A 19,499-nucleotide genomic window follows, 5' to 3' on the forward strand; every position below is an offset into this window, starting at 1 on the left:
CAGCGAAGGGCAACAAAAATGATTAGGGGTCTAGAGCACATGACTTATGAGGAGAGGCTGAGGGAGCTGGGATTGTTTAGTCTGCAGAAGAGAAGAATGAGGGGGGATTTGATAGCTGCTTTCAACTACCTGAAAGGGGGTTCCAAAGAGGATGGCTCTAGACTGTTCTCAATGGTAGCAGATGACAGAACGAGGAGTAATGGTCTCAAGTTGCAATGGGGGAGGTTTAGATTGGATATTAGGAAAAACTTTTTCACTAAGAGGGTGGTGAAACACTGGAATGCGTTACCTAGGGAGGTGGTAGAATCTCCTTCCTTACAGGTTTTTAAGGTCAGGCTTGACAAAGCCCTGGCTGGGATGATTTAACTGGGACTTGGTCCTGCTTTGAGCAGGGGGTTGGACTAGATGACCTTCTGGGGTCCCTTCCAACCCTGATATTCTATGATTCTATGTGAGGAGAAGGAGCCCAGGGGGAAGAGGTGGGGCACGAGAAGGGGCGGCGGGTCTGCACCAGGGGAGGGGCGCTCATGAAACCTGCCCCCAGCCACGCCACCTCCCTTTACTGCTTCTCGCCCCCGGCGCTGCCACTGCGACCGTTGGGCAGAGGCGCGCGCGCGCGCGGCGGGGCCAGGAGAGGCGAAGCGCGAGCTTGCTTCTGGCCCCGGGCGCGTGCGCAGGCAGGCCGGGCGCGGTGGCGAGCGCCGCGCACGTGAAGAAGGAAGGGGGCGGGGACGCGCGGGAGAGGGGAGGGGAGTCAGCCCGTTAATGACGTTTGGGGCCGGTGGCTCCGGCTGTGGCTCCTCACACGGGCGGGGGGGAGGAACCGGGGAAGGGAAACAAAGCGAAGGAGAGGCCAGGTAAGGACGCAGCTGCGGCTAATCTCCCCCTAATGGGGAGGGGAGACCTCCTCGTTCCCACGGGGTCACCCCCCTAATTGCTGGTGGGGCTCGGGAGGCCTGTTAGTTCCCACGGGGTCGCCCTTCTAGTCACCACGGAGGGTGGGGTCCTCGCTCCCCCTTCTTGTGAGGGGGAGACAGCAGGAAAGTGCCCCCCCATTACTGTCGGGGGCGGGGTCTTCTCCAGCTCCACACATGTTCCCATAGCCGGGGGGGGGGGCAGCAAGGCAGGGGCTCGCTCCCCCCGGATCCCCCTAAGGGGTGTGAGAGCAGGAAAGGGTCTGGTTCTTCACTCCCCCGGAGGGAGCAGCCGGGGAAGAGCTCCCCCCCCACCCCCGACACACACACAGGCACCCAAACTTCCCCGAAGTGGGGGTGGGGCAGCAGTAGCATACCGACCCCCCCCCGGCCCCCAGCTTCCTCGCTCTCCCCCATCCCCAACTCCCGGGGAAGGAGGCGGGGGCAGCAGCCGGAGCCCCTCACTCTTCCTCCACAATGTCAGCGCCGACGTGGGAGCAGGATCCCCCAAACCTGCTTCCCGTGACGTGGGGGCAGGAGTCGAGGGTCTTCGCCCCCCCCCCCCAATTCTCATTGGCCAAGCGGTGCCTGCTCCCCACTTCTCATTCACTGGGGTGGGCTGGGGCAGGGCTCAGGGGCCTCCCCCCCCCTTCGCCAGGGGGAGGTGCTCGTTGTGGTTCACAGTAAACCTTTATCGAGGGGCGGGTCCCCACTGCTGGGAGGGTAGGGGAGGGGGCGTGCTGCTGTGACACTGGCGTTGTTTCCGTCCCTTCGGGGAGGGGGGGCTGTCTGCCCGCCCGGGGGGCGCTGTCGGGCCGGGTGTTCGTAGAGGAGGAAAACGAGCCCTGCGGGGGCAGGGCGTGCGTGGAAGGAGCGCTGCTCGCGAGACAGCCACCCGAGCCACCTCCCTTCCTCGCCCCTGCCCTCGCGCCGCCACATCACGGGCCGGGCGGCAAACGGGACGCGGGCGTGTTCTCGCGGGATTACAGCGTGGAATCCGGGCGGGGGCGCGCCTCGCCGGGAGGGCGCGCGCGCGCGCGGTGGGGCGAGCGCAGTGCCTGTGACCCCGAGGGGACGCGGCGGAGTGGGGCTAGCCAGCCAGTTCATGTCAGCTAGATGGGTCCCACGGGGTCACTCCCTTTTTCCCAGTGGGGAGGCCTATTCGTTCCCACGGGGTCACCCCCTAATTCCGATTGGGGGTCACCCCTCCAGTCACCACACAGAGGGAGTGTGGGATTCCTATGGAAGAGGTATTGGGAAAAGGCCCTCCTCCCTCCCCGCACATGACACATTCCCATAGGAGGTAGTTTCAGAGTGGTAGCCCTGTTAGTCTGTATCAGCAAAAAGAACGAGGAGTACTTTTGGCACCGAAAAGACTAAATTTGTTAGTCTCTAAGGTGCCACAAGTACTCCTCGTTCTTTTTTCATAGGAGGTAGTGTCTTCCCCTAGCTCCATATGTGCTCCTATAAGGGGAGGGGCAGTAAGGCAGGGCACTCCCTCCCTCCTAAATTCTCCTGAAGGGTGTGTGGAGAAGAGTCCTGACTCTCCCTCCAACTCCCACAAGGTAGGAGCAGCAAGAAATTATTTTAACCCCCTTGTGACAGGATGTAGTCCCTAGGGGTGAGGAAGAGGCCAGAGAGACCTTGGTAGGTCTAGCCCCACATCGCCTGCCTTGTCAATCATGCATGGAAGAGGGGAAACTGCAGTGGGGACAGGGAGGAGCAAGATCGCCCTAAAGCATCAGACTGCAGGAGCTGTTGCCAATGGTGCAGAGGGAAGACTTAGGCAGGAGACCTTCTCCGTGACCCCGAGAAAAGTACAGCAGACTCCCAGGGTAAGACAGATAGGCTGAGCTTGCCACAGAGACCCAACCAGAGCGATTTACCCCCCAAACGCATAACTTAAGTGACTGGGTTGTTGGCAGCACTGTAGACTCACTACCTCCCTTCTTCTGAGACCTCAGGGAGAGAGTATCCCCGAAAGTGTGGGGTGTTTGTGACTTCCATTTTGAACCCCAGCTGGAGAGAGAGTTAAGGAGGCTAACAAAGGGACACTCCCCCTCCCCCCCCCTTGTGAATAATAGGGAAGTGGGGCTGGTGGTGTGACCACACATGTAGATAACTGGGTATGGTCAGGTTCCCTGAGTAAGGAACAATCAAGGACTCTGCTGTATCCCCCCTACCCACCACCCAAATTATTCAAAATGGGGGGAGAAGGGCAGCAGTAGGGAAAGATATTAACTCCCAACATATTTAATCCCTCAAAGGGGGCAGCGAGGACAAAGCATAACCTCCCCAGAAACCCAGATTCCTTGCTTCCCCCCCACTCCCAATTCCTAAGGGAGAAGGAGGAGGGGTCGGCAAGCAGAGCCCTCGCTCTTCCTCCGCAGTGTCTTTACCAAAGTGGGAGCAGGGTCCCCAAACATGCCCCCTATTGCCACTGATGTGGGGGCAGGAGTCTAGGGTCTTTGTTCCCCCCCCCAATTCCCAGTGATCTAAGTGGTGTCTGCTCCCCACTTCTAATTCACTGGGGTGGGTCAGAGGGCAGGGGCCCTCTTGCCCCCTATTTGCCAGGGAGAGGTGCTCTTTTCTGTTCAGAACAGTAAACCTTTATCTGATGCTGTGTCTCATCTGGGTACAGCACTAGTCATTGCTGTGGGGCAGAGGAGGGTGTTGCTGTGCCTGGGGTTGGCAGTGAGACAGTGTGATTGTTTCTATCCCCTCTTGGAGTGGGAGGGGTCCAGCGCGGGACAGCGCGGGAGAGGGGGTGTTTGTACATGAGGAGAATGAGCCCGTGCCAGGGGGAGCATGCAGGGCACTAGAGGGGGCAGCGTGTGTGTGAATGGGGGAGTGCTGAGTTGAAACCTGCACCAGCAATATCCATTTATTACCCCTTCCCTTTTACTGCCACATCATGGTGAGGGTGGAAAACATGAGATGGGTATTCTCACAGGCTTACAGTTGGAATCTGCTCTCTCCTCTCCTGGTGTGCTCAAGGAGGAGAGAGTGGAGGGCACGGCACGTCCCTCCTGGGTACAGGTGCAGGGTATGGTGGTGAGCCCAGTGCCTGTGATGAGAGGAGAGTGTGTGTGGAACAGTGGGGACACACAGGAGTGGGAGGTGGAAGGAGGACAGGGGGTTAAGTCAGCCAGTTAATGGTGTTTGGGGCTAGTGGCTGGAGCTGCAGCTCCTCGGGGGGAGGGGGGGGGAATGGGAATAAAGAGGAGGAACTGCCATGGAACGATGCAGCTACTGCTAATTCTGCCCGGTGGGGGAGGGAGGCCTACTAGTTCCTATGGGGTCACCCCAAATTCTCAGTGAAGCAATGTCACCATTTCAGCCAAAACTGAGGGTTGGTGGGGTCATCACCCCCACCTTCCTGCAGGGGCATGCAGAGAAATTTAACTTTGACCCCTTTCTGTAGAACCCCCTCCACCTCCAGCAGGAGCTCACTCTTCCCTCCCCTGCTGCCCCCAGCTCCAGTACATAGGAGCTCGCTTTTCCCTCCTCTGCTCCCCCTCGCTCCAGGAGGCGCTTGCTCTCCTCCCAGCAGCCCAGGCCGCCACCATGGGGCTGGAGAAGTTCTGTGCCGCTGATGATTATTGGGGCAGGGGCGTGTCCCTTCCTCCCCCCTCCTTCCCCTGTGCATATCCCTGCATTTCTGTAAGGGGGAGGCAGCAGGAAAGGGCCTCCCCAACTCTTCAATGACACATTCCCAAGTGGGGCAGTGTATTCCCTAAGCTCCATACACATTCCTATAAGGGGGGACAGCAAGGCAGGGGGCTCACTCCTCTCAAATTCCCCTAAAAGGTGTGTGGGGGAGGGACCTAACTCACCATCCTACCTCCTACAGAATTGGGGCAGCAGGGAATGATCTTAACTCCCCTCCAGATTTCCCCCAAAAGGGTGCAGCAGGGTAGGAGTTGAACTCTCCCTCCAAATTCACCAAAAAAGTGGGGGGATAGGGAAAGATCTTAACCCCACACACACAAATTCCCCCTAAAGTATGGGAAGCAGCAGGGAAGGACTTAGCATCCCCATGTACCCAGATTCCTCGCTTCCCCACCCCAAATTTCAGAGGAAGGGACAGTAAGCAGAGTTCTCACCCATCTTTTGCAATATTTGTACCAAAGTGGAGCTGGTTTCCCAAACTTGCCCTCAATTCTGAATGATCTGAGGGCAGGAGTTTACATTCTTTGCTCCTCCGAATTTCCAGTGATCAAAAAGGAGTCTGTTCTTCCATTCCAGTTCCCTGGGGTGGGTAAGAGGGCAAGGGCCCACTTCGCTCCCTACTTGTCAGTGAGAGATACTCATCATTATTAATAATAATAAACCTTTATTTCATTTTCTCTCATCTCATTAAAGCACGAGTCATTATTGGCTGCTTTTGGAGGATGGGAGATGTGGGGTGCTGTTGTTTTCAGGATTGGAAATGATACAATGTTGTTGTTTCTTTCCCTTCTTGGGATGGGAGGGAGCCCTGGCTCAGTTTGGGGACTGTAATACAAGGACTTGACTAGAATAGGATAGAGTCCCTCACTGGGGCGGGATCTTAAGATGTGCTGCATGTCTCCTGGTTTATTCTTTCTCTTGTGTGTCAAGGTGGCGAGGAGGAGAGGGGCTGGAGCTCCCTGCTGCCATGGGGGCTCAGGACCGGCCTCAGTGCTTCTTTGATATAGAAATAAATCGGGAACCAGGTAAGATTTGGGGCTTTGTGTGACAACTATTTATTTATTTATGTTTGCTCAGTTTTCTGCTTTAGATATTGGATAGGCTCTTACCACTGATTTAGGCAATCGGCATGTTTCTTGTGGGTTTGATCAATTATACCTAAAATACTTAATATTTCTAGTAGTTTAATATTCTTTGAAATTCGATGTTGTGTTTAGAATGTCTTTCATAGTACTGTGGAATTTTTCTTTAACCAGGTTTTTCCCTACAGGGATTTGGTAGGGTTAATAAATGCTCAGTACTTGGAAGGTGAAAAGGACTGTATGGTATAAGTGCTAACCAGTTGAAATGAATACAAATATAGCATCATGTGTGTTTTGTTGTATCTTCAAGATTGTTTGTACAAACAAAACAAACTATAGAAAATGGATAAAACTGGTGAGGGGATTGGGCAGGATGATGGAGCTTTATTTGTTACAGTTCTTAAAGGCACTTATCACTTATATGTAAGTGCCATTAGTGGATGGTCTAAAACATCTCTTCCATACCTAGCTCATGGTTCCCTATGAGAAGCAGTATAGTCTGCCAGTATTGGGAGGTCTGAGTTCCAGTCCCAGTTATGCTATGTGAGTTGCTGCACAGTCTTCACCGTCTGTCTCAATTTCCTGATCTGTAAAGTGGTAGTATTTGTGTCTACCTCACTGTTATGAGAATTAATGTTTGTAAAGCACTTTGAACTTGTAAAGTGCTGTTCAAATGTTGTGTTACTACTGTTCACTGCCCCAGCACACACCCAAAAATAAACAGTTTAAAGGGCGATGGCTCCTTTTACTTTCATTTTCTATCTCCCATTTCCCTGAAAGCCTTTAAGTTTAGATGTGTCACTGAAATAAAAGTTTCTCTGTTTATACTTTCAAATTTCTGTCATACTCAGGTGTATATTGAAGCCATTTTGCTTTCTTTCACTCTTCCATAAACTCTTGCGGGGGAGGGATAGCTCAGTGGTTTGAGCCTTGGCCTGCTAAACCGAGGGTTGTGAGTTCAATCCTTGAGGGGGCTATTTAGGGATCTGGGGAAAAAACTGGGGATTGGTCCTGCTTTGAGCAGGGGGTTGGACTAGATGATCTCCTAAGGTCCCTTCCAACCCTGATATTCTATGGTTCTTCAGGAGCAAAGATTAACTGTTTTCAATAGCTTGTTACAAGAATAAGCTCACTGCAACATAGCTCACAGCTGTATTGTTAGAAGTTCATACTACTGTACATTTTCTAAACTCTGTGTCTGAATAGAAATAAAAACCAGAGCTTCAGTTGTAATACAAAAGTCACAATTCTCCACAACTTTAAATCCGCTCTTGTCATAGGATGGGAGCATTCAAAAAATCAAACTCAGAAATAGATCGTGGGGGGAAGGTTACAATTCTGCATCTTTGGTTTCCAGTCTAAATGCCAGGTTTCAGAGTAGCAGCCATGTTACTCTGTATCCACAAAAAGAAAAGGAGTACTTGTGGCACCTTTGAGACTAACAAATTTATTTGAGCATAAGCTTTCGTGAGCTACAGCATCCGATGAAGTGAGCTGTAGCTTACGAAAGCTTATGCTCAAATAAATTTGTTAGTCTCTAAGGTGCCACAAGTACTCCTTTTCTTTTTGCAGTCTAAATGCATTAGTTAAATGGATTTGCACAAGAAAGAAACACGATGCAATTTCCACCCAAAAACTTTTGCTTATTGATTCTAAGTTCTCTTCCCTCTTCATTTCTCCTATCCTGGGATTTTATTTTGGACCTCATCTTGTGTGTTTTGTTTTTGATCCCTTCCCCTAATTTCCCCTACCTTGTTCAGTCTTCTGATCCCAACTCCACCTGTTTCTTGTTTGCTTTCTGGCCCCGTCCTCAGCCATTTGTTTGCATCCACAAGAGAAGGTAGACTGCCAGTGTGGCTGTCAAGCTAATGGAGACCTAAACTGCTACCCCTCTCTTAGAGATTACTTCATATTGCTGGTGCAAATGGAGGAAGGTTAGGTATTAATCCATTCTCTTTCAACTCAGATGTTTGGCTGCACTGAGCAGAGGTGGGGCTTTGACCTCTTTGAGTGGTATGATGTAACTTGTTCCATCTTTAAAGTTGAACGATCCTCACAACTGCACAACAATTTTAAAGCTCTGCTCTATTTATTGCAATTGGTTAATATTTTCCTGTGCAAATGCCAACCATGCTGACTTATAAATTGTGCTAACATTAAGATCAGGAATGATGTATAATGTGATTAGTCTGCACTATATATTGGTACATAATTATTCTTTTTGAATTTATCACTTAATTGTACTTCAGAATGTTAACCTTTTAAAATGAAAGCTAAGTCATAGACCCATAGGGTTAGAAGAGACCAAAAAGGTCATCTAGTCTAACCCCCTGCCAAGATGCAGGATTTGTTATCTCTCTAAACCAGTTGTCCCCAACCTTTCTGTGGGAATAGCATATTCCTATTCCCAGAAGACTGTGGCGGGCGCCTGACACCTTGCTGCCGAAATGCCGCCGAGAAGCGGCCGCGGCAAGAAGCGTCGCCACTGAAATGCCGCCGAGAGACGGCAACGCTTCTTGGCGGCATTTTGGCTGGTGGTTCTCCAGCGGCCGCGCTCAGCGGCGACATTTCGGCAGCGTGGTGTCCTGCGGGTGCACACAACTGCCCCGGCGGGCGCCATTGTGCCCACGGGCACCGCATTGGGGACTCCTGCTCTAAACCATTCAACGATATGCAACACCCTTATAAAAATGAACGACACTAGTGCTTTCTAGCAGTGAAGATCCCAATTGCAGTATTGGTGTGTGAGACTGTTATGGGCTATTATTTGAGATTAGATAAATATTGCATTTATTTGTAATACCATGTCACCCTTAGAAATCCAGTACCTATTTATTCTCTGTAGCCCTTTTTATGACATTCAAAATCTGAATTAAATGTAAACTACACAGTGATGTCTGCCTGAATCTGCAGATGGCTTGAAACAATGGCTCTCAGAGATATGCACTGCCCTGCCTTGTTCATATCAGTGAGATATTAATTCAGAAATCTGATGACTGTTTAAACGTCAACATTATCTGCTTAGCTGTGGATGATTTTAGAAAAATATCAGGTTAGTGTGCTTATTCATCATTATTGGATATAGCAGAGATGTTGGAGCAGGGTGTAGTGACACACCTAATTATTGTCAAAGGTTGCTGTGGTGGAGAGCAAGAAATCACTCCCTACCCACAAACATATATAGACATTTTAAAGTGATCTCTGCCTTTGCTGAAAACAGGGAGGATAAGATGAGAAGCATCCTTTGCATAGTACCAGAAGTCTTGGTTGCCTTCTGGGTACTAAAACCTATAATAACTTCCCAAGCTTTCCTGGGTACCCAAAGCCCCAAACTGTCCACACATTCAAAACCTTCAGCTTTCCCCTGACATATACTACAAGGCAGTTACTTATTGTCATGATGACTGCAGCAGTTTAAGATATGGGAACAGTATAAAACAAAAATTGAGTTTAATATAAAAATAAAGGATACTGTATTGATTGGTCTGGAAGGCAATGTGGTGGGGACAGAATTTGAGTGGGGTTCTCTGCCACACTATTAGATCTATTATAGTACACTGTACATTGGTGGGAGGGCTTTGATCTCCTATATAGATAGATAGTATGGCTTTGTGCAAGTAGCTATGTCCTATTTTTGTTTTAGCTACAGGATCTTGAAACGCAGCTTTTTAATCCATGTATTTGTATTGTGCTGTGTGGTGGACTTTATTAGCATGCTTTGGAAATTAGTGTTTTTTCAGTACAACCTGAAACTGTAGTTACTCAAAGTAAGTTTTCTCTGGTATTTCTTTTTTTCAGCACTAATTGCAAAATAAATTGGAAATATAAGCAAGTTTGAGAAATTTGCATTTGACAGTAGCGCAGAGAGCTGTTAATAGTGTAGGTTTCAGAGTAACAGCCGTGTTAGTCTGTATTCGTAAAAAGAAAAGGAGTACTTGTGGCACCTTAGAGACTAACCAGTTTATTTGAGCATGAGCTTTCGTGAGCTAGTGTAGTGTATTTGTTCTTGGTATACTTTTTACCTTTTTTGCAAATGTCATGGAAAAAACACTTTTTAAATAGTGCAAAATATGTATTTATAGGGACAGACTAGTTGCAATACCTGTTTTCCCAAATAGTCTGGTATAGCAGCACATGCACAGTTGAATAACTCCATTTAACATTGTGGTGTTTGTTTTAAACATGTCAAAGGTTTGCAAAGCTCTGGATAGGAGTGTGTGTGTGGTGGGGTTTTTCTTTTTTTATACACTCACAGGTTTCAATAACTTATATGGCAGGGCAGAGCAATGTTTCCTCTGATTTATTTTTCCCCCGAGTGGTGAATTTAAAGCTGAATAAGCCCAAACTTAATACTTATGACCACAATCCCTTCATCCTCAAGAAAACCTACTGTATTTGCTATTCTTATTTGCTCTGTCTCACTTCTGCTCTCTTCCTTAAATTCTACTGAACTTTCCTTATTATTGTTCTCTTTTCTCAATCTCTCTCCCATGTGTTTTCTCTTCATTCATTCCCTCACTCATAGTATAGTATGAAAGAGATGGGATGGGGCGGTCTCCTTTCTGAGCTGACTTGATAAATCTTTGGGGCAAGCACGATATCTTTCACTGTTTTATATAGAGCTTTGCTCACTGTTAGTGTTTAGTGAAAGACCATAGAGATTTGAAATGAAGACTAAAGCAAATTGTGGTTAGGAACACAGCAGACTGAAGGCACCAAATTAATCAGAGGTTTAAGCAGAAACTAGGGCTTGGAGAAGATTGATTACTATGGTCTCCCACCTAATTTATTCAGTTATTCAGCAAAAGAGTAATTTTTGACAGTCCTAATCACCTTCAGGTAGTACTCAAATACATTTATGTTTGTGAGCAGCACAGAAGACAGACACATTTATTGGGGATGGGGTTAGCGCTGAGGAAGGAAGAAGTTTTTGTGGGGCTTGAGGGAGACAAATTTTTTTTTAACTAATAATTTAAATAACAAAGCTATTCATTTCTCTTAATAGAATAACTTACTGTGTAAAAAGAAAAGTAGCCACCCTTTCACTTTTATTGCAGTTTAAAATTTTTTGTTTTGGTTAAACTTTTATTCCCATGAATTTCAAACTCTGAGGGATTTGTGATCATGCATCTTTTTTTATTAAATAATTTAAACTTAGCTTCAAATTGTGTGTGGTCCTCAGGCTTCTGGCATCATTACACACTCAATGCAGCAGAGGTTGTATACCACTGTCTTAACATTAGGAGCCTGTACTTTATTATGAGCCTCCTATGAATGGTAGTATGAGTGTGCTGTAATTTTCCCAGTACTCTGTTTGGTCCAAGAAGGTTTTGAAAGGTGGGTAACAAGGAGATTTGCAGCTTAGATTGGATGAGGGAGTTCACTTGGAGAAAAAAGCAACTAGATCCTCAACATTCTTTCTTATGTATTTATATTACTATAGCACCTAGGAGCCCTAGTGATGGACAGTGACCCCCATTGTGCTGTAGGTATCAAGTGAAAGCTCTGAAGGACCACCTAACTAAAACTGGCTGAAATATTCATTGCAGATTTTTTGTAAACAGTTCATATTTAGCTAACTTATTTTTACTTGTTCAGATAGGCTTTATATGTTGTTCACAAACTGTTTGTTCATAGTAAATAATCCTTCAATATCCATAATTTGCTATTCAAGCTCTGTGGTTAGTCCCCAGAGTCGTGGCATGTTTTCTGTTCTCTAATTGGATGATCTAATATTTATAACAAGAAGAGAAGTTAAATACATTTTTGGGGTGTTGATTCAGTCCGAAAGAAGGAGGGAGCACTTCAGAAAGTTGATAGGCCTAGGAAAATTGAGGACACTAAACATTTTCTTACCTACTTTGCAAGAGAGAGAGAGCCTTATATATGGCTGTGGACTCTAGGTTTAAAATGGGTTCCTTCCTGTCTCAGGGAGAGAGAAAGATAAAAGCTAAGTTTATTAGCTATCAAACAGATTTCACGTACAATTTTCGCTTGTTAAATTCATACCAATAATTGTGTGTACATTTATGTGTATTGTCCTAGCTGTGAAGGTTGCTGTAAGATCCTTGTCTGACTCACTTATTTGCCTGCATTGGTGGGGGCTCTTTTTTTCACATTGACAAGTGGTAAAACCTGTGCAACTTGTATGATATGTTACCAGACAGATAAGTGCTGAGGACCCCCATCCGCCCCCCGATGGATACCTAGATGTGTACAAAACTGCATGATGCATGATCAGAATAAGGTATATATTTAGATAAAGCAGGGTGAATTGTAGCATAGCTTATGTGGAGGAGAGCTGTCAGGGTTCCCTCCCCACTCTGAACTCTAGGATACAGATGTGGGGACCTGCATGAAAGACCCCCTAAGCTTATTTCTACCAGCGTAGGTTAAAAACTTCCCTAAGGCACAAATCTTTCATTGTCCTTCGATGGGTACTGCTGCCACCACCAAGTGAGTTAGACAAAGATTCAGGAAAAGGACCACTTGGAGTTCCTCTTTCCCTAAAATATCCCCCAAGTCCCTTCACCCCCTTTCCTGGGGAGGCTTGAGAATAATCTGCCAACCAAATAGGTAAACCAGGTGAGCACAGACCAGACCCTTGGGTTTTTAGGACACTAAAAACCAATCAGATTCTTAAAAGAAGAATTTTATTAAAAAAAAAAAGTAAAAGAATCACCTCTGTAAAATCAGGATGGAAGGTAACTTTACAGGGTAACAAAAGATTTAAAACACAGAGGAATTCCCCTCTAGGTTTAACTTCAAAGTTTCAAAAAACAGGAATACACCTCCCTCTAGCAAAGGGAAAATTGACAAGCTAAAACAAAAGATAACCTAACGTGCCTTGCCTTGTTTACTTACACTTTTTGTAATATCAGAGACTCGTTTCAGGATTGTGTGGAGGAGATGGATTTCCCTGACCGGGTGCCTCTCTGTCTCCCGAGAGAACACACACAAAAACTACAAAACAAAAACCTTCCTCCACAGATTTGAAAGTATCTTCTCTCCTTTTTGGTCCTTTTGGTCAGGTGCCAACCAGGTTATCTGAGCTTCTTAACCCTTTACAGGTAAAAGAGGGATTTTATGCTACCCTTAGCTGTGTGTTTATGACAAGAGCCTTTTTCATTGTCACTGTACGTTGTGTTAGGTCAAGCTTATCCTTTGACATAGAAAAGATGTACTATGAGCACACTCACCTGTGTCTGTATGACTCCCAGAGCTACCTTCACAAAAGGAGTTAGGTGTCTAAATCCCACAATCAGGCTCCTTTGGGATTCACAAAACCCCTGCTCAGCTGCCACCAAACCCTGCAGGTGCCTAAAATTGCTCAGCGTATACATTTTTGCAAGTAGACGTTCCCTAGGCGACTATGTTTTTGCCTCTGGATATGTACACTGCAGCATCATTCTAGGCATCCAGACACCTAAGTCCCAGTGTGATGCAAGAACTAGGGGAAGATAGGTGGCGGAATGCCTAACTCACTCAGAGTACGCTTACCAGATCAGGCCCTCATAGGTGAATTTGTACAAAACATACAGGGGGAGCGATGAGAACTTTTAGCCCAGTAGTTAGGGTACACACCTGGGATGTGGGAGACTCCCGGTTCAAGTCCCCCTCTGTCTGAGGTGGAGAAGGGATTTGAACTGGGATCTGTCACCTCTCAGGTGAGTGGTCTAGCCTTCGGATAGCGGATATTTTGTGGGTGATCCCTCAGTCTCTCTTGTTGAAGCTGTTCTGCTGTGGATAAATAACTAAAAAGCCAGTGGAGCAGGAGGACTCGATCCTGGGTGTCCCACTTCCCAGGTGAGTATCAAGCCACCAGACTACAGAGTCAGTCTCATGTTTGTGCTTGCTCGCACTCTCTCTGGCCCAATGACTTTTTAAATTACACCACTACCCCGATATAACGCGACTCGATATAATGCGGGTTCGCATACAACGTGGTAAAGCTCCGACACGCTGCTCTGAGCATCATGTTAAGGGGGCCGGGCTGGGGCAGAGGGGTTGGATAAGGGGTAGAGGGTCTCTGGGGCGGTCAGGGGCTCTTCCCCCCCCCCCCCCCGGGGTCTGGGAGGCAGGAGCTGTGGGGGGGCACTTTTGGGGGCCCCGCAGTCCCAGAGTGGCCCGGGGGATTAGTGGGGGGCCAGGAGTGGCCCACTCCGCTTCCCTTGCCCCGGCCCCAGCCGTGTCGCTCGGGGGAGGGGGCTTGGGGGAAGGGATTCCCCCCGCGCTCACCAGCAGCAGCGGCGGAAGCAGAGCAGCCCGACCCCAGCCCGCTCCACTCCGCCAGCTCCCAGCAGCAGCATTCCTGTTCCCGCCGCCGGTGAGTGAGGGACCTTTCCCCAAATCCCCCTACTCCCCCAAGCGACACAGCTGGGACCGGGGCAAGGAAAGCGGAGCGGGCTGAGGCCGTGTCGCTCTGCTTCCCGCCGCCAGTGAGCGCGGAGGGCATCCTTTCCCCAACCTCCCCGCACTCACCGGCGGCAGGAAGCGGAGCGCCGCAGCTGGGAGGTGGCGGAGTGGAGTGGGCTGGGGCCGGTGAGTGCCTGTGAGGGAGAGGGGAGCGTGGAAGGGGTCAGAGCAGTCAGGGAGCAAGGGGGCTGAATAGGGGGTGGGGTCGATTAGGGACGGGGGTCTTTGGAGGGGGCGGTCAGGGAACAAGGAATGGGGGGCCAAAGCAAGTTCGATATAACGTGGTCTCACCTGTAACACAATGAGATTTTTTTGTCTCCCGAGGACTGTGTTATATCGGGGTTAGAGGTGTATTTATCCACTGTGGTGAAGGTGTGTCTCAGGTGAAGGGGGGCTTAAACCAGAGATCTCCCACATACCAAGTGAGTACCCTAACCGCTAAAAATTATGAAGAAGCTGCTTCTCCTCAAAACTGCACAGGCACCTAACTCCAAGACAGGTTTTGCTGCTGAGAATCTCCAGCAGAGGGAGGCACCTCCCTGCAGCCTGGATTTAGGAGCCAAACTCCTTGGGAAGGGTGGGGCTTAAGACCCACGCCTTGCCTTTGCATCTCCCATTGGCTAACTTAGGCGGGGAGCCACCTAGAATGTTCATTTTTGTGAATCCTATTCTGAGGGGCCTAGCCCTTTCCATCCATTATATATGGAGCCTAGGCACCTAACTCCGGTTTTGTGAATCCCGGTGATTATCTGGCCCATTAAAAGTTAGGCCTGGTGATAAGCCTAGCGATGCTGAGTAAGTTCCTTTGTGAATCTAGTCCTCAAAGTCATGGCAATCCAGCAAACAATGCTTTTGGAAGGGTATATGGCTAAAAGTACTGCTGGGATCACCTTACCCTAATTCTGAATGTTGGTTTTAAGTTATACATTATAATATGCAAGACTTCAGGTAAAGCAAAAGTTTTCCTGACACCAGATGATCACTTTTTTACTTATTAATTAACCCAGAGTGTGTATTAATACCTGTGGGGGGAGAAACAGCTGCGCATATATCTCTATCAGCGTTATAGAGGGCAAACAATTTATGAGTTTACCCTGTATAAGCTTTATACAGGGTAAAATGGATTTTTTCAGGGTTTGGACCCCATTGGGAGTTGGGCATCTGAGTGTCAAGGACAGGCACACCTCTGTAAGCTGCTTTCAGTTAAGCCTACAGCTGTTAGGAGACGTGGTTCAGACCTGGGTCTGGGTTTGCAGCAGGCCAGCCGGGTCTGGCTCAAACCAAGGAGGGCACTGACTGGGCAGGAAAGCAGGAGCAGAAGTAGTCTTGGCACATCAGGTAGCAGCTCCCAGGGGGTTTCTGTGAACCAACCCATCACAGTGGCGCAGCGAGCAAGGTCTGTGCACGGCTGATTGCTTTGAGATACTGGTACTGAGTTTTAAGTGTGGTGGCTGGAAAACAGACAAAGTGGTTACTGGTTTGTTATTTTCTGTTTGCTTATTTCGGGTAAGGGAAGTAGGGACAGAAAAGGAAGCAAAATAAGTAAAGAGTGAAGATCAGAGCAGATCAGAACAAGCTAGAACCGCAAAGGTTGCAAATTACCCAGAAAGGCTGAACACTGGGCACTGTGAAAGTCTCTGTTAACTAAGAATCCCCTGAGCTGAGTGCAGCCCAGTTTCAGTGAACTGCAGAGGGATGTGGCCCAGCACAAGGAAGCAGGAAAATAACTGCCAGTGAAGTAGCTAATAAACTAGAGCTGGCTAGACTGGAAGCAAAAGAGAAAGAAATTGACCATAAGAGACAGATAGAATTAAGACAATTAGAAATTAATGCTGCGGAGGCAGAAACAGCCAGGGTGGAAGCTGCTCACAAGAGGGCTATCGAGGCAGAAGAGGCTGCCCACAAGAGAGCTATGGAGGCCCAGAAGCATCAACTGGCTGTTATGGAGTTTGAGACAAATCCCTCCATCTGCTGGCTCCACTTCCCCAAAAATCCACAAATGGGAGCGACTGTGTCCCCAGTATGATGAATCCAGCGATATTGCTGAATATTTCATCACCTTTGAGAGACTCTGCACCCTCCATGCGATCCCTGAAGACCGAAAGATGACCACATTGATAACAAAATTGACTGGCAGAGCTCTGGACATATTCAATAAGATGCCTACTGATGATGCTTCAAACTATGGTAAATTTAAGGAACTGGTTCTGAACAGTTTCAGGTTACACCTGAAACCTACAGGGTTAAATTCAGGAGTCTTAAGAGGGGATCTGGATTGAGTAATATGGCTTATGTAAATGAAATGAGAGATTTGGTGGATAAGTGGGTGAGGGGGAAAGGCATTACAAGCTTTGAAGGAATGTGTGATCTGGTATCTCTGGTAACTTTGCCCCTGGGAAAAAGGAGGCTGGGCGTTCGCCTCCTCATTCCCCTGTTACTTGTCCCAAATTTCCTGTACAAGCAGAGGAGCCCAAGAGGTGCTGTCATTGTAAGTCCACTGAGCATCTGAGGAATAAGTGTCCCTTGCTGAGTGGAAACAAGCAGCAAGAAACACATGAATCTGCTACTTCTCAGACCTAGGCTGTGGCCTCTTTCCACAAAGGATTTGTAAAGCTTGCTTCCACACAATCAAGCAATGAGCATATGCATGCTGTTAAAATCAATGGGGAAGTACTTGTTGGATTGAGGGACACAGATGCTGAGATTTCTGTGGTCAGGAGGGACCTGATCTAGGAGAAGGATTTGCTGCCAGAAAAAATGGCAGAATTAGAACTGGTGGGGGGTTACAAAGTCCTTGCACCTTTAGCTAAAGTTCACATGCACACTAGTCATTTGCAGGCTGAACTGACTGTTGCAACGGTAGTACGCAATTTTGCACCATTTCTCCTGGGGAATGATTTCTTTAATGTGGCAAAATCTGTCCCAGGGTTGGTTAGCAGTGAGAAGGAATCTTGTGCTAAAAGCCCTGGTGGGGGAGGGGGTGAAGTCATATGGACTGCTGGGGGAATAGGAGGGTGTCTCTTAGATTCCTCTGTAGCAGTAAAGAATGCAGCTGTGGGGGCAGGAATGGTCCTAACCAGCTCCTGTAGCCCCGGGGCTCTAGGCAAGTCCCAGAGCGAGGGGCTGAAGGAAGCCAGCTCTTGTGCTGTAATCATCTCCCTAGAGGAGGGGAAAGTACCACTTTGTAAAGGGGGGCCACCGCAGTTGCTAACTGCCAGGAAGTTGCAGGTCAGCAGGGGGAAGGACCTGCCCTGGGGTGCACAGAGATATGTGTCTTGAAAGTGGGACTTGGGGTCCTGGTGACCGCTGTGGTGGGTACAGACCCCAAGGGCTCTGTAGCTGGAACCAAGCCCAACCTGAGTGAAAAGGGGGGAATTTTGCTGGCCAGTGAAGGGTCTGTCTTAGCTGGTAGCTGTGAGCCCACAGCTGGACCAGGGTCACCTTCCCTTCTGGGGAACACAGGAGTGTCTGGCCCAGAGGTGAGCCCAGAGGGTGAAGCCCAGACGGAAGGTGCGGGGGAGCCGGAGAGCCCACCCACCTTTTGTAGGGAGGATCTTGCCCAGGAGGAGGGTGAAAAATCTGCTTTTAAAATGCTAGACCCCTCTCCTCTGGATCAGGTTTTAAGGGAAAACCGGGGGTCAGATCTCCTGGAGGAGGGAGTCCATCCAATTGACCTGTTGGGAACAGCAAGTAGGGTGCCCAAAGGGGTTTTACCAATCCTAGGTACCCCATTGAAAGATGTTGTTCTTGCAACGCTTGTAAGAGATAAAATTGTCTCTCCAAGACAGGTAGGGAAAAATCTCTGCATGGGTGAAACTTCACAAGGGAGTGGGGTCCAGCCCAGAGAAATTCCAGAGGGAGGGGCCGAGGGCAGGCATGGTTGCCGTACACCCCTTCCTTGACAAAGCCTCAAACACAGGCCTGAATTAAAAGCCTTCTCCAAAGAGGCAGATGAATCTGCATCAGAGTGTCTACCAGAGGGCACAGAGAACTGGGAAAATGCAATAGACACTAAACAAGCCAAATTGAGTGAACAAAACCTGTCCACCGTAGATTTGCTGTTAACCTTGTGTCTTCTGCTCATTCAGCTATGGGATAAAACAAAGGAATTCATATTAGTGGTTAACCCTTTAAAGATGTGGGACATACCTGATTTGTGGAAGAAATTGTTGTACACGCTAGGGATGGTGACAGGACAGCCCCACAAGCATGTTACTTTTCAGCCTATACCTATAAACAGCGTGGAAGCTTGGCACAGCAGCAAAAGCATAACAGGCCCATGCTACTATGTAGAAGGGGAAACTGAGGTACACCGCCTCATGGCATTGGTGGCTAAATGCCAAGACACCTACACTTTAACAGATATTGCTGTCCGCATTCTGTTAACAGTACTACACCCCAACCTGTTTTCAGGCATCTGGGGACCAGGAACCCCAAAACTGGCTAGGACCCTTAGGAATGACATCGTATGGTTTAAAGGTACTGAAAAGGAGTGTGACCAAAGACAAACAGGGATTTTACGTGTACTGCTTCCGCCATGGACAGTGTCCAAGTCTCTGTCAGTAAGCTCAGGAGGAGGGTGTGACAGTGCCCCCCATAAGGCTTTATGGAAATATGCTTATGAATATATATAGAATATATTCTATATTACATATGCCATGTAACATATCTATGTAAAGGTTATGATCTACTGAATCTATTAATCCTATTTGTATGCATGTATCATGTTTGTATTCGAAGTTATGAATATTGGCCGTGTGCTGGCTTGATTTCTAAATAACATTAGTAGAGCATTTGGTCAGTTCCTGGAGAAAGGAATTCGCAAAGTTAAGTGCCCAATCAAGAAGCACTTAAGGAACAATGCATCTTGGAATGCTCCAATCCACATAAGTCTTCCTGGAGACATTCAAGATACCACGTGGGCAATGGCTTCTGCCTGTAAGAAACTATGAATCATGCATGGACATATGACTTGCCCAGGTGACTCCAGAACTCCATCCTGGAGCTGGACTTTGCATAGGAGAGAGGTTTCCACCCACAAGAGAGAGTCTATTTAAGCCTGTGGGGGACCCCTCCATTTTGTCTTCAGCTGGCTAAGGAGATAGCCTCTCCACCCCCAAGGATAACTGGAACAAAAGACAGTAACTACAGGGGGTGAGAGTGATTGCTGGACCCAGACTAGAAGGAGATTAGTCTCTAAAAGGAAGCTTACTGTAACTGGTGAGGTTTTGTCTGTCTTCAGTTTTATTAGACAGAGACTTGTGTGTTCTATTTTATTTTGCTAGGTAATTCACTTTGTTCTGTCTGTTACTACTTGGAACCACTTAAATCCTACTTTCTGTATTTAATAAAATCACTTTTTAATTATTAATTAACCCAGAGTATCTATTAATACCGGGGGGGGGGGGGGGGAACA

At 48.0% G+C, this 19,499-nt stretch overlaps 1 protein-coding gene across 18 annotated transcripts in view; it reads left to right on the top strand.

The window, feature by feature from the left end:
* The first annotated feature begins 713 nt into the window (after positions 1-713).
* Positions 714-19,499, top strand: part of NKTR (natural killer cell triggering receptor) — an 84,976-nt gene continuing 66,190 nt past the window's right edge. For 5 of the 18 annotated variants that reach the window (XM_043541649.1, XM_043541659.1, XM_043541661.1 and 2 more), the window contains exons 1-2: positions 714-857; positions 5,517-5,611. In XM_043541649.1, coding sequence (XP_043397584.1) covers positions 766-857; positions 5,517-5,611 — 187 coding nt within the window. In that variant the 5' untranslated portion in view covers positions 714-765. The remainder of the gene's footprint in view (positions 858-5,516; positions 5,612-19,499) is intronic. The other 13 variants (XM_043541650.1, XM_043541657.1, XM_043541658.1 and 10 more) reach the window with 5 other exon arrangements.

The sequence above is a fragment of the Chelonia mydas genome, chromosome 2 (assembly GCF_015237465.2).
Source record: "Chelonia mydas isolate rCheMyd1 chromosome 2, rCheMyd1.pri.v2, whole genome shotgun sequence".
Taxonomy (NCBI): Eukaryota; Metazoa; Chordata; order Testudines; family Cheloniidae; genus Chelonia; species Chelonia mydas.